Source organism: Mustelus asterias, chromosome 11 (assembly GCF_964213995.1).
Source record: "Mustelus asterias chromosome 11, sMusAst1.hap1.1, whole genome shotgun sequence".
Taxonomy (NCBI): Eukaryota; Metazoa; Chordata; class Chondrichthyes; order Carcharhiniformes; family Triakidae; genus Mustelus; species Mustelus asterias.
In genome coordinates this window covers 39847690-39861099 of record NC_135811.1, presented here as the reverse complement: position 1 = coordinate 39861099, position 13410 = coordinate 39847690, and the positions used below count along the sequence as shown (strand labels likewise).

The following is a 13410-nucleotide window of genomic DNA, read 5'->3' as shown; positions in this document are numbered from 1 at the left end:
GGGCAGCAGATACATAAGAACACCACCATCTGCAAGTTCCTCTCCAAGCCAGTCACCATCCTGACTTGGGAAATATAAAGCCAATCCTTTGCAGTCGCTGGGCCAAAATCCTGGAATTCCCTCCCGAACGGCATAGTGGGTTAATCCACAGCACGTGGACTGCAAGGTTCAAGAAGGCAGCTCACCACTCAAGGGCAAATAGGAATGGGCAATAAATGCTGGCCAGCCAGCAATGGCTATGTCCCACAAATGAAAAAAAAACTTGAAACTTGTGTATGGAGTCAGTAGAGATAGGCGAGGTGATGAATGAATACTTTTCTTCAGTGTTCACCAAGGAGAGGGGCCATGTTTTTGAGGAAGAGAAGGTGTTACAGGCTAATAGGCTGGAGGAAATAGATGTTCGGAGGGAGGATGTCTTGGCAGTTTTGAATAAACTGAAGGTCGATAAGTCCCCTGGGCCTGATGAAATGTATCCTAGGATTCTTTGGGAGGCAAGGGATGAGATTGCAGAGCCTTTGGCGTTGATCTTTGGGTCCTCGCTGTCCACGGGGATGGTGCCAGAGGACTGGAGAATGGCGAATGTTGTTCCTCTGTTTAAGAAAGGGAATAGAAATGACCCTGGTAATTATAGACCGGTTAGTCTTACTTCGGTGGTTGGTAAATTGATGGAAAGGGTCCTTAGGGATGGGATTTACGACCATTTAGAAAGATGCGGATTAATCCGAGATAGTCAGCACGGATTCGTGAAGGGCAAGTCGTGCCTCACAAATTTGATAGAATTTTTTGAGGAGGTAACTAAGTGTGTTGATGAAGGTAGGGCAGTTGATGTCATATACATGGATTTTAGTAAGGCGTTTGATAAGGTCCCCCATGGTCGGCTTATGATGAAAGTGAGGAGGTGTGGGATAGAGGGAAAGTTGGCCGATTGGATAGGCAACTGGCTGTCTGACCGAAGACAGAGGGTGGTGGTCGATGGAAAATTTTCGGATTGGAGGCAGGTTGCTAGCGGTGTGCCGCAGGGATCAGTGCTTGGTCCTCTGCTCTTTGTGATTTTTATTAATGACTTGGAGGAGGGGGCTGAAGGGTGGATCAGTAAATTTGCTGATGACACCAAGATTGGTGGAGTAGTGGATGAGGTGGAGGGCTGTTGTAGGCTGCAAAGAGACATAGATAGGATGCAAAGCTGGGCTGAAAAATGGCAAATGGAGTTTAACCCTGATAAATGTGAGGTGATTCATTTTGGTAGGACAAATTTAAATGTGGATTACAGGGTCAAAGGTAGGGTTCTGAAGACTGTGGAGGAACAGAGAGATCTTGGGGTCCATATCCACAGATCTCTAAAGGTTGCCACTCAAGTGGATAGAGCTGTGAAGAAGGCCTGTAGTGTGTTAGCTTTTATTAACAGGGGGTTGGAGTTTAAGAGCCGTGGGGTTATGCTGCAACTGTACAGGACCTTGGTGAGACCACATTTGGAATATTGTGTGCAGTTCTGGTCACCTCACTATAGGAAGGATGTGGAAGCGCTGGAAGGAGTGCAGAGGAGATTTACCAGGATGCTGCCTGGTTTGGAGGGTAGGTCATATGAGGAAAGGTTGAGGGAGCTAGGGCTATTCTCTCTGGAGCGGAGGAGGCTGAGGGGAGACTTAATAGAGGTGTATAAAATGATGAAGGGGATAGATAGAGTGAACTTTCAAAGACTATTTCCTCGGGTGGATGGAGCTATTACAAGGGGGCATAACTATAGGGTTCGTGGTGGGAGATACAGGACGGATATCAGAGGTAGGTTCTTTACGCAGAGAGTGGTTGGGGTGTGGAATGGACTGCCTGCAGTGATAGTGGAGTCAGACACTTTAGAAACATTTAAGCGGTTATTGGATAGGCACATGGAGCACACCAGGATGATAGGGAGTGGGATAGCTTGATCTTGGTTTCAGATAAAGCTCGGCACAACATCGTGGGCCGAAGGGCCTGTTCTGTGCTGTACTGTTCTATGTTCTATGTTCTATGAAACCAAAAAAATTGATATGGATATGCTTTCCACTTCATCCAGGTTTTATTCTGCGAATAGAATATGAATCAGCTTAATTTCTGTGATGTGGTAAAGATCAGTAGATATTTTTGAGGCAACCAAATAAAACAAGATTCCTTTGAAATAAGTAAGTAGTTAGAAAGATACAAATTTAAACCTGCAGCAATTAAATGCTTTGGGTTAGCAGTTCATTGCAGCATTCCAGGCAATATCTTGAATCATTGGATACATGCAAATTTAAACTGATGTCACACAAGTGAGCTAAATACTTTAAAAACCAGTCAAGGTGTTCACATTAACCATCTTAGTTTACTTCCAAAATTAAAACACAATTCAATCAAATTGCAAATTAAAATTTAATGTGATGTTTTTGGGAAGGGGAGGGAGGGAGGACTGCAACAGTTTTATTAGCCAACACATCACTTCTTGGTGTATTAAGCTCGATGTCCTCTTTGGACAGGAATTAAATCGGTTTAAACATAGCAGTCACACTATTTTTAAATACTGATCATGGACAGACATGCAGATAATTTGTCTCAGCAATTATATAATACTTGATATGCATTTGACCTGATCATTTAGATCTGGTTATAAAGGTAGTATAGCCTGGATTATATATGTTGGCCTTTCAACAAAAAAAAAATCAACTTTTAATACAAGTTTTAACAATTCAGACTGAATCAATTCAATTTTGACAAACACTAATCTAGTCCAGTGAACGTGTATGACAAGATTTTTTAGAAGCAATTATACTAGCCCAAAGCTTTTGATTAGAGTCAGAACCTGCATCTAATCAGACAGAAAACTAGCCGCTCAACTACACTGTTGAAAAGGCTCGGACTTCCAACCCATGATGCAGAACAAGAATCTTTGCAGATAGCAGATAAGAGAACATGAGCAGAAGCCATGCCCCCTGTTTTAAAGCACTAGCTGCCATATCATGCCAAGTTCTTAAAGGACCCAAAGTTTCTGTGTTAGTAGGGGACTGAACAGATGGGTGGATAGGAGGTTAGTCAGGTTGGGAGAATTTGTCAAGTATGTGGGTGGGTGGGGTCACGGAGATCAGTTGTGTTAGTTACCTAGGTGTTATACTGGGATTTTTAGAAACATAGAAAAACGACAGCACAAACAGGCCCTTCGGCCCACAAGTTGTGCCGAACACATCCCTACCTTCTAGACCTACCTATAACCCTCCATCCTATTAAGCTCCATGTACTCATCCAGGAGTTTCTTAAAAGACCCTATTGAGTTTGCCTCCACCACCACTGACGGCAGCCGATTCCACTCGCCCACCACCCTCTGTGTGAAAAACTTACCCCTAACATCTCCCCTGTACCTACCCCCCAGCACCCTAAACCTGTGTCCTCTCGTAGCAGACATTCCCACCCTGGGAAAAAGCCTCAGAGTCCACCTGATCTATGCCTCTCAACATCTTATACACCTCTATTAGGTCTCCTCTCATCCTTCGTCTCTCCAAGGAGAAAAGACCGAGCTCCCTCAGCCTATCCACATAAGGCATGCCACTCAATCCAGGCAACATCCTTGTAAATCTCCTCTGCACCCTTTCAATCTTTTCCACATTCTTCCTGTAATGAGGCGACCAGAACTGAGCACAGTACTCCAAGTGGGGTCTGACGAGGGTCTTATATAGCTGCATCATTATCCCCGGACTCCTAAACTCAATCCCTCGATTGATAAAGGCCAGCATACCATATGCCTTCTTAACCACCTCCTCCACCTGCGGGGCCGATTTTAGAGTCCTATGGACCGGACCCCAAGGTCCTTCTGATCCTCTACAGTACTAAGAGTCTTTCCCTTTATATTGTACTCCTTCATCCCATTTGACCTACCAAAATGGGCCACTACGCATTTATCTGGGTTGAAGTCCATCTGCCACTTGTCCGCCCAGTCTTGCATCCTATCTATGTCCCTCTAACTTCTGACATCCCTCCAGACTATCCACAACCCCACCAACCTTCGTGTTGTCGGCAAACGTACCAACCCATCCCTCCGCTTCCTCATCCAGGTCATTTATGAAAATGACAAACAGCAAGGGTCCCAGAACAGATCCCTGGGGCACACCACTGGTGACCGACCTCCATTTAGAAAAAGACCCATCTATACACACTCTCTGCCTCCTTTGGGCAAGCCAGTTCTGGATCCACCGGGCAGCAGCCCCTTGGATCCCATGCCCTTTTCTGTTCAAGTTCATGGGTAACTTCACAGGCAACAAAGTCAGAAGTGTCCGATGTTAGACTCCAACTCAAAAGGCAAACACTTTCTCGTGGGTCTCAAGGAACTGCCCATCTGAAGTTCAAACTTCCCAAGTAAACTGAATAGTCAATGTACAAGCACATTTTAATCATATCATCATAAATGGTAATACCCAAACAAATAGATAGCCACAGCCCAAGTCAACCGCAGCAGTTTCTCACATACCCGTAGTGTTGTTATTCTGACAGGGTCCCTAAATCTTCCATCCTCTTCTTTCAAATTATACCCTTCTGCTCGTTTGTCCCTTTCACTGATCTTCCACAATTTAATAGTTTTATCTGTAAATCACAATATAAAGCACAATTTATATTTGAAATGTTTCATCCCGGGAGAATCTGTAATTGAGCGGTTTGAGGATTTCTTTGCGATATGGTTCACAGACTTCAGAGATTATTGACAATATTAAACCAGACACACAAAATCTCAAGCAATAATATTTTAGAACATTAATTCAATACATTTTCAAGGGGGGGGCCCTACTGGTGCAAAAAGATGTTTGAACTTGAGCATCTTATGGTGGCAGAGCTTGGCACCTGATGTGGGCATGGAGTGCCTGAAGTGGGAAGAGTTCCACTCCCCAGCATCAACATCCCTCACCTTAAAGTATATACAAAAAAAAATGCACTTTGAAATATTACGATAGTCTCCCCAGTGGTACTCCATTAAAAGGCAGTTGAAATGGAGGCTCAACATCTTAGATGATAAATGAATATTTTTATTTCAAATCAATACATGGAACATTTTATAATAGCGGGTAGAATCCCCAATTCCAGCAATAATGCTAATTAAATTGCATTAAACAAGCAAAATGATTTAAAACAAGGTATCAGCATTCACTAATGAGGTAATTTACATTAAAGTTTGTCCTCTCAGGTGGACGGCAAAGATTCCATGGCAGTGTGTGAAGAGGAAGAGATTTCTGAGATTTAACACTCAAACACAAGCATAATAAGTATTTTATTATTTAATGCTGTTTGTTGAGCCTCGTTGCCCGCAGTTTGGCCACTATCTTTCCTTGCTTTGCAACAATGACTAAGTGCTTCTTTCATTCTGAAGCACTTTGGATATGAAAGGCACTGTATAAATACAACTTATTTTTCACTTCAATCATGCATATTCATTTATGCATGACCCTGCACGTAAGCATTTTAAACTAATTGCCAACAATAATATTTTCAGAAGGATTAAAATCGAATAAATAAACTATGATGAGTCCCATTCACTGACAGAAAAAGACTTGATATTGCTAGTCAGGCCAAACTAAGTAAAATTTCAACATACAATACGTGCCAAGTTATATCTTGGTCTTGAAAAAAATGTTTCAAGAATGGCTTAACTTCTTTAATGTAGACATTAAAAGAAGTTATTTTTGTTCCCATCACCCCCTTATCTCTAAAGGCCCAGAATCTTGCTGGTGGTTGATTTGAGGCCTCAGTAATCCTCAAAGGTTTTGTTCGAGTGGGCCATTTTTCACACGCGATTAGACAATGATTGCTGGTGGCTATTCAACAAACAAGGCATCAAAGCAGAGTTTGATCATGTGTCGCCACTTACACACTCACTCCCTAGTTAAGGCCACTCGATAATAAAAGTAAACAAGAAATCTTGCAGGGTTTTATCATCTCTAACCGAGGGTTCCCAAGTACAACTATAATACCACTAATGCTGCCTTAACCAGTCACAAGTGTGGAACTGAATCAAAGATTTCATACTGCATATGGCTTAGTAATGCATCAGAATTTCGATAGACACATCAGGCCATCACTGTTGCTTAGTGACCAAGCAGATTACAATCATACTGTGCAGAAGAGGCCCTTTGGCCCATTGAGTTTGCACCAACACATGAGAAACCCCTGCCCTATCTAATTACCAGCACTTGACACATGGCATGTCATAACATTCAAGGCTAAGTGCTGATTCAGGTACTCTTTAAAGGATGAGGCACAACCCGCCTCCATCCTTCCAGGCAGCGCATTCCAGATCATCGTCTTCAGAAATCAAGTTCCTCTGGGTAAGAAGCTTTTTACTCACATTTCCTCCTAAACCTCCTGCCCTTCACCTTGAACTTATGTCCCCCCTCATGACTGACACTTCACCTAAAGGGAACAACTGCTCCTTATCCATGCCTCTCAATGTTGTACACCTTGATCAGGTCATACCTCAGTCTTTTCTGCTCCAATGAAAACATTCCAGGCATATCCAACCTCTCTCCATAACTTAAATGTTCCATCCCAGGCAGATTCCTGGTGAATCCCCTCTGCAACTCCTCAAGTGCAATCACATCCTTCGTATAATGTGACAACCAGAACTGAACACAGTACTCTAGCTGTGGCCTTACCAAAGGTCGATATGACCTCCAGCTTTTGCAATATATGCCTCGATTGATAAAAGTATCCCACATGCCATTTTCACCACCCCACTAACATGACCCTCTGCCTTCAGAGATCTATCGACAAACACACCAAGGTCCTTGTGCTCCTCAGAACTTCCTAGTGTCAAGTCATTGATTGAATACTTCCTTGTCAAATTACTCCTTCCAAGCAATTTCAGGATTAAATTCCATCTGCCACTTATCTGCCCATTTGATCATCCCATCTACATCTCCCTGTAGCTCACGACACTCAACTTCATTGTTAACCACCTCATTCGCAAACTTACTAATCCTATTTACATAAACGACCCTATGTGTCGTTTATGTAAATGACGAATAGTAGGGGATCCAGCACAAGATCCCTGTGGCACGCCATTGGTTTCCAGTCATTAAACAGCCTTTTGTCATCAACCTTCTTTTATAGCTAAGCCAATTTTTAAACCACTTTATCAAATTATCCTGTATTCCATGTGCATCTTCCTTCTTTATAAACCTCCCATGATGAACCTTATCCCACATGCATTTGCCTTCTCTACAAGTCTCCCATGTGGTGGGCCCATGTCAAAGTCTCTGCTGAAATTCATATAAACTACATCAATTCCACTACCCTCATCTACATACCTGGTCACCTCCTCAAGAAATTAAATTTGTTAGGCATGAATTCTCTCTAACAAATCCATGCTGACTATCCCTGATCAAACCTTGCCTCCCCAAGTGGAGATCCTTCAGAATTTTCTCCAATAGTTTCCCTACCATTGTTGTGAGACTCACTCGTCTCTAGTTCCCTTGCTTATTCTCTACAAACCTTTTTAAACAGTGGGATCTCATTAGCTGTTCACATCAGCAGATACATTAAATATACCACTTATACTCGCATCCTGAGATCTACAGAACTAATTCCCAAGCAGTCCTCATGTTTCAATTGGAGTATCACATTTGGACAGTTTTAAGATGGTTTTTTATATTGCATTTTACGATCACAGCACAAACATAGTCGCATCGAGATTATGAAAATCTGAACCTCACCATTTGTAGACAGTAAGAAATGTGCAGCATTTTGTTGGGGTAACCACCTGATTTTGTTAATTTTTTCCTCAATTTCTAGACTTTTCAAATAATCAAACTCTGGTTCATGACTCTGAAAGGTACTGTAAACATTGTATTCGCCTCTGTGATGTGGTCTGTTTTTACTCTGCAAGACAAACAGGAAGTTATATTGAAGCATTACATTAAATTAGCTCTATCAACGCTAATGTATCTTCAGTTTAGCATATAAAATTGTTTCTAATAAAATTGCTTCAGTTTTTTAAAGCTTGTAAATTCAATATATCTACAAAGGCCTAAACAGAACAACTGTGTGAAGCAACACTATTTTCAATAATCCAGAATTTCCATTTTGAATGCTGTAGGATACAATGAAAAGGTAAGGTTTTTGATTAAATTGCACTTAGTTCTAACAAAACAGAATGGATTATTAAAACGCTTCATCATAAATGCAAGTAAAACTTTGCATTATATTGCTAATAAAGCTCAAAATATCCCACAAAAATTGTGCTCATGACTTTCTGGTTACAACACCAACACTTCACACTACTCTGTGCTGCAGCTGATGTTTCATCCTGACCTATTCCACATTTCAGCCTGATTCTACCGATACATCATATAATTGCATCCATTCTTCTATTCATTTCACACTAAATTAATTATGTTCTTTAGATAGCACACAATCGTTTCCTTTGCAATGAACCATCAGTAAAGCAATCAAAATCTTGCTCTGTTCAGTTTTTCAGCTCTGATGCAAACCCAATTGCTACCTTTCACTTAAAGTTCTTTGTTAATTGATATTATTGGCCTCGTGTCTCCTGCAATCTAATGCAGCTTCCAATTGTCATTGAGGTTTTGAGCAGTCGGTCTTGAGACCTGCTAACTTTTTTTTAAAAAATGCACTGCTTAGACAAGCAAAATCTTCAGATTTGCAGATGATACAGAAATGGAAGGCAGAGCAAATAATGGGTGACATTGCAACTTTACTTAGTTAGGTTAAGTAAATTCAAAGTAGATACATTTGAACTCATATGAAGACAAAATCGAAGGGCCAGCGCATATATAATCACACACCCTGATGAAGGATTGAGATTAAACACTGCTTGATTGCAGGAACCACTAACAAAAAGCTTCATAATCAGAGGGGTAGGGATTACAGATTTAAAGGTTGTATTGATTTTGTATAAAGGTTCTGATCAGATCCATCTGGAGTTGCATGAACAATTCAGTTCACCTCTTAGGAAGAATATTACTATCCTGGGGAAGATGCATAGATAAACAGCTAAAGGTGATTTTAGTATTAGGAATTTATCTTGATGCAGGATCAAGAAAACGGACTTAAATTTTTCTTTTGATAAATTTTCAAGGTAATGGAAAGTAGCTGACAAAACTGATTCCGGCAAATTCTTTACCAGGACCAAATGTTCAAAACCAGGGAAACAGATTGAAAATAGAAAACAAAATACTGCAGATTCTGGCAATCCAAAATAAAACAGAAAATATTCAAAACATTCAGGAGTTTAATCAGCATTCATGTGGATAGAAACAAAGTTAATATTTCCGGTTGATCACCTTTCACCAGAACTGTCACAGGTTTGAAACATGTGCATTTAGACAGGAAGAACAGGGCAGGAAAGAACAAAATGGAAGGTCTGTGTTCAGGTGGCAAGAGAGATTAAATGACAAAGGATTATGAAACAAAGCAAAAGGGGATGGTCATCTGACAAGAAATAAAAGATGGGATTAGAGGAGCTGTTAGTGGCAGGAGCAGAATCATTAACAAGAGCTGCCATCTGGAAAATGAAGGCAATGGTTACGACCTGAAATAGCTGAATTCAAATGTTGATTCGGAAATCAAGCGCATAATTGAAAGATGAGGAACTGTTCCTGGAGACTGTGTTGAGCCTCGCTGGAATACAGCAGAAGGTCGAGAACAGAGTGGGAGGGAGAATTAAAATGATAGATGACCAGATGCCCGGGTCTTCTTGGTGACCAAATAGAGGTCTTCCAAATGTAGGGGTGACCGTATCATGAGTCGCAAATATAGCATACTAAATTGAAAGTAAAAGCAAATCTCTGCTTCACCTGGAGGGGATGTTTGGGGTGTTGGATGTGTGGAAAGGGAAAAAGTAAAAGGGCAAGTGATTGCATCTCCGGCACTTACATGGAGAGGGACACTGGAAGGTGAGAGGATGTTGAAAGGCAAGGAGGGAATGCAGAAAGTGAGGGGAATGCCAATTGTCGGACAGCCAGATGAAGTAGAACACGGGGCAACAAATTTTTTCCCTTGTTAAATTTAAATGTTAAATTTATTTATGGAATGCAACATCACAAATGCCCATCTCAGCCCAAACCAACACAGTATTCCAGATATTTCTCTGTATGCTCAAGCTACTTAATCAATGTCATCCAGACCCCCCCTCTTTTCGTTAAATCAAAACATTTTAACACAAACATTTCAAAACAAAAAGAAAACGTAATTTCCATATTCTGTAAAACACATCGTAATACAAGATGCTCCTTTTTTTTTAGGACCTCCAATAATCTCTGTGCAAACATTCCTTTTTGTAAAGCAATCTCTGACTATTGACAGACTTGCATTAATCTATTTTATCTTGGCAATTTCTTTCTAGCATCTGTTTTCCACTAGCAAGGTGAAAAGGTTAAAAATCTTAAACTGCAAGCTGAACCTCAAGACGCACAGGGAAAGCCATGTGCAAATGACAGGTTTTGATTAAAGTAAACCCAGATAACGCTCAAGGACTATCTAATCAAATGATGCGCAGCTGCAGTTCATATCTGCCCATTAGAACAAGGAACAATGGAAAGGGAGGTTGAGATACCATTGGTCAGAGATATAGTTATCATTTCTTGACAATATAACATGCACACAAGTTTTAATTGGACATGTATGCATGATGTCACCATAACTATGATTGGATAGAGATAATGCCTACTTTTTTATTGGTATATGCTAATTACTTGTAATCGATGCTGAGACTTTAATTACCTTTCTATTTCTAAATTTTTCACTCCAAAAGCCCTCGTGGACATTCAGGGTTCTATAGCTGGCTATAGTAAAGTTCATCTTGGAAACACTCTTACTTTGTTTGGCTACTTGAGGGGTAACAATAGTTTTTAAATACGACAAGAAAACCATCGTAACAGCCCCGAACAAAGGTCAAACCTTAGCCTTTAAAGTTACTCTTTTTGTCAAATGTACATAGTTCCACAGGAAATGATAATCAATATGACATTCAGTGGGCCAGTGAAAGGGAATTGGAAATAAGAAAAAAAGCAATCGCAGATGTCAGCAGCCTCAATAGCCATCTGGGTTGTGCGCATGCAATAGATCAGGAGTCTCCAAACTACGGCCTGCGGGCCACATCCGGCCCGCAGCCAGTGGGGCGGGACGGGATTCCTGCTGCCGAAAACACTCCCGCATCCAGAACTCCGCCACTGACTCAGGATCCGGACGCGGGGACGGAAGCCACAGGCCGGACATTTGCTGCCGCTCCGCGCGGTGTCTGATTGACCCATGCGAATCCCCGCCTTCTACCGGCCTATTGTCCAATCAGAGCTGCTGCCCTGTGACTGACAGTTCATTAAACGAATCAGCAATTGAAACATCTGTTATCCAATTGCCGCTCTGCATTGACTGAGTGACAGCTGCTTTATCCAATCCGTAAGTTCCATCTGCCTGAAATGAGCGAGAACAATGACAACGATGGTGGCAATTCAGACCAATTCAGTTATGGAAGGAAAAAAGAAAAGTGTTCAGTGAGTGCTGCCTGTTTAATTAAGAATGGGGTGTAAAGTACTTCTTTGTACAAGCAGGTGATAAAGCCTTGTATGTCATATGCAATGAAACTGTTGCAGTTTTGAAGGAGTACAATGTACGTTGGCACTATGAGACCAAACATGAACCAAGATATTCCCAATTCACAGGAACACTACATTCGGAAAAATTTGAATCAATGCAACGCAGGTTGCTTTCCCAACAAGCTTTTTTTACGCAGAAGATAACTGAAAATGAAGCTTTAACCAGGGCCAGTTACAAACTAGCTTGTGTTGGCTAAAAGAGGAAAGCCATTCACCGATGGAGTCGCAAAGAGTGTATAATGGAAGCAGCGGAAGAGTTATGCCCAGAAAAAGCAAATCTGTTCAAAATCATCAGTCTTGCACCAAATACTGTTGCGTGTAGAATTGAGGATATAGGAAGCAATATATTTAATCAAATTGCAGACAAAGCAAGACATTTTCAGTTGTATTCTCTCGCACTTGATGAATCAACTGGTGTGTGAGACACATCACAACTCCTAGCATTCATCCGTGGCGTCAAGTGAATTTAATGTGACACAAATATTAGCATCAATGCATAGCATGCACAGCACAGTAACTGGAGAAGACATCTTCAAAGAATTGCAAAAAACTGTTAGAATATGACCTGGAGTGGAATAAACTGCAATGCGTGACAATTGATGGAGGAAAGAACATGTCTGGGGTGAAGAAAGGTTTGGTTGGACAAATCACAAAAGTTTGTGAGGTTGGTGGATTCTCAAAGCCCATGTTTCTGCATTGCATTATCCATCAACAAGCATTGTGCGGAAAATATGTGGATATATATTGCGTTCTGAAACTTGTTGTTTCAACAGTGTATTTCATTCGATCTCACGGGCTTAATCATCACCAGCTCATTTATAAAACTAATTTTTTTTCTTTGGCCCCCGAAAATGTGTAAAATATACGATGTGGCCCTCGTACTGAAAAGTTTGGAGACCCCTGCAATAGATCATGAGTCCAGTAAACTGTGATGATGACAGTAAAAAACAATTCAACATGGAAATTTATCTAAACACAAAAGATCACACCGAATAAGTGGGCTTGAGCAATAAAGCATGACCGTGGCATTTTTATTTGATGATGCAATGTTCAATTAATCAAAATCAATTTAGCAGGACTTGAGCCATGTTAAACCTCAAAATTAAACTGCTAGTTACTTTACCAATCCACACTGATCCATTACTGTAATTACTAAAATCTGACTTCTGTGCCAACAAATACAAAATCAGTACCAACCTCTTGCTCCCGTTGAAATATAACAACTCTGCCACCTTTGTCCCCAGTTGCTAGTAGGTCTCCAGAGTAATTGAATTCAACAGTTGAAATTATATCTGCTGTAATGGGAGAATATTTTAAAAAATTAGCATTGAAAATACCTCCTTCAAGAACTCTAGAAATTTAATTTTGTTGGTTTCAGCTAAAGTTAAAAAAAAAACAAATGATTAGCTTCCAAAATGAGCAAAGACATTTCAATTTTGAAATACAAATATACAACATCCTCTACCTTAAAAGGCAACATATCTCTAGTGTTCTCGTTAACATTTATTCCTTAACCAACTCGAGAAAATAGTTTAATGGTATTGATCTTATTGCAACTATGGACCTTGCTTTGTGCAAATTGATTAACACATTTCCCCACATTACAACAGTGACTGCCCTTCAAAACTAATTAATGACCGAAGTCCTGGACCATCCTGGCATTAAAGGCAAAGTGAGCCTAGGATAGTCAGTTAATGACAGAGACATATGCACAAAATTAAAGGGACTGCTAGAGGCCAGAACCATATATAAAATAACTTACTCAAATAAAGATCCAGGAGGAGTTTGAGTACTTCTCTTGGTGCCCAGT

The 13410-nt window shown here is 40.7% G+C and overlaps 1 protein-coding gene across 1 annotated transcript in view; it reads right to left on the bottom strand.

The window, feature by feature from the left end:
• The window catches only part of ppp2r2d (protein phosphatase 2, regulatory subunit B, delta), a 76880-nt gene that overhangs the window by 15639 nt on the left and 47831 nt on the right, over positions 1-13410 (bottom strand). The window contains exons 3-5 of the mRNA XM_078223466.1: positions 12798-12895; positions 7701-7866; positions 4469-4581 (exon numbers count right to left, since the gene is read on the bottom strand). Of these exons, the coding sequence (XP_078079592.1) occupies positions 4469-4581; positions 7701-7866; positions 12798-12895 (377 nt within the window). The remainder of the gene's footprint in view (positions 1-4468; positions 4582-7700; positions 7867-12797; positions 12896-13410) is intronic.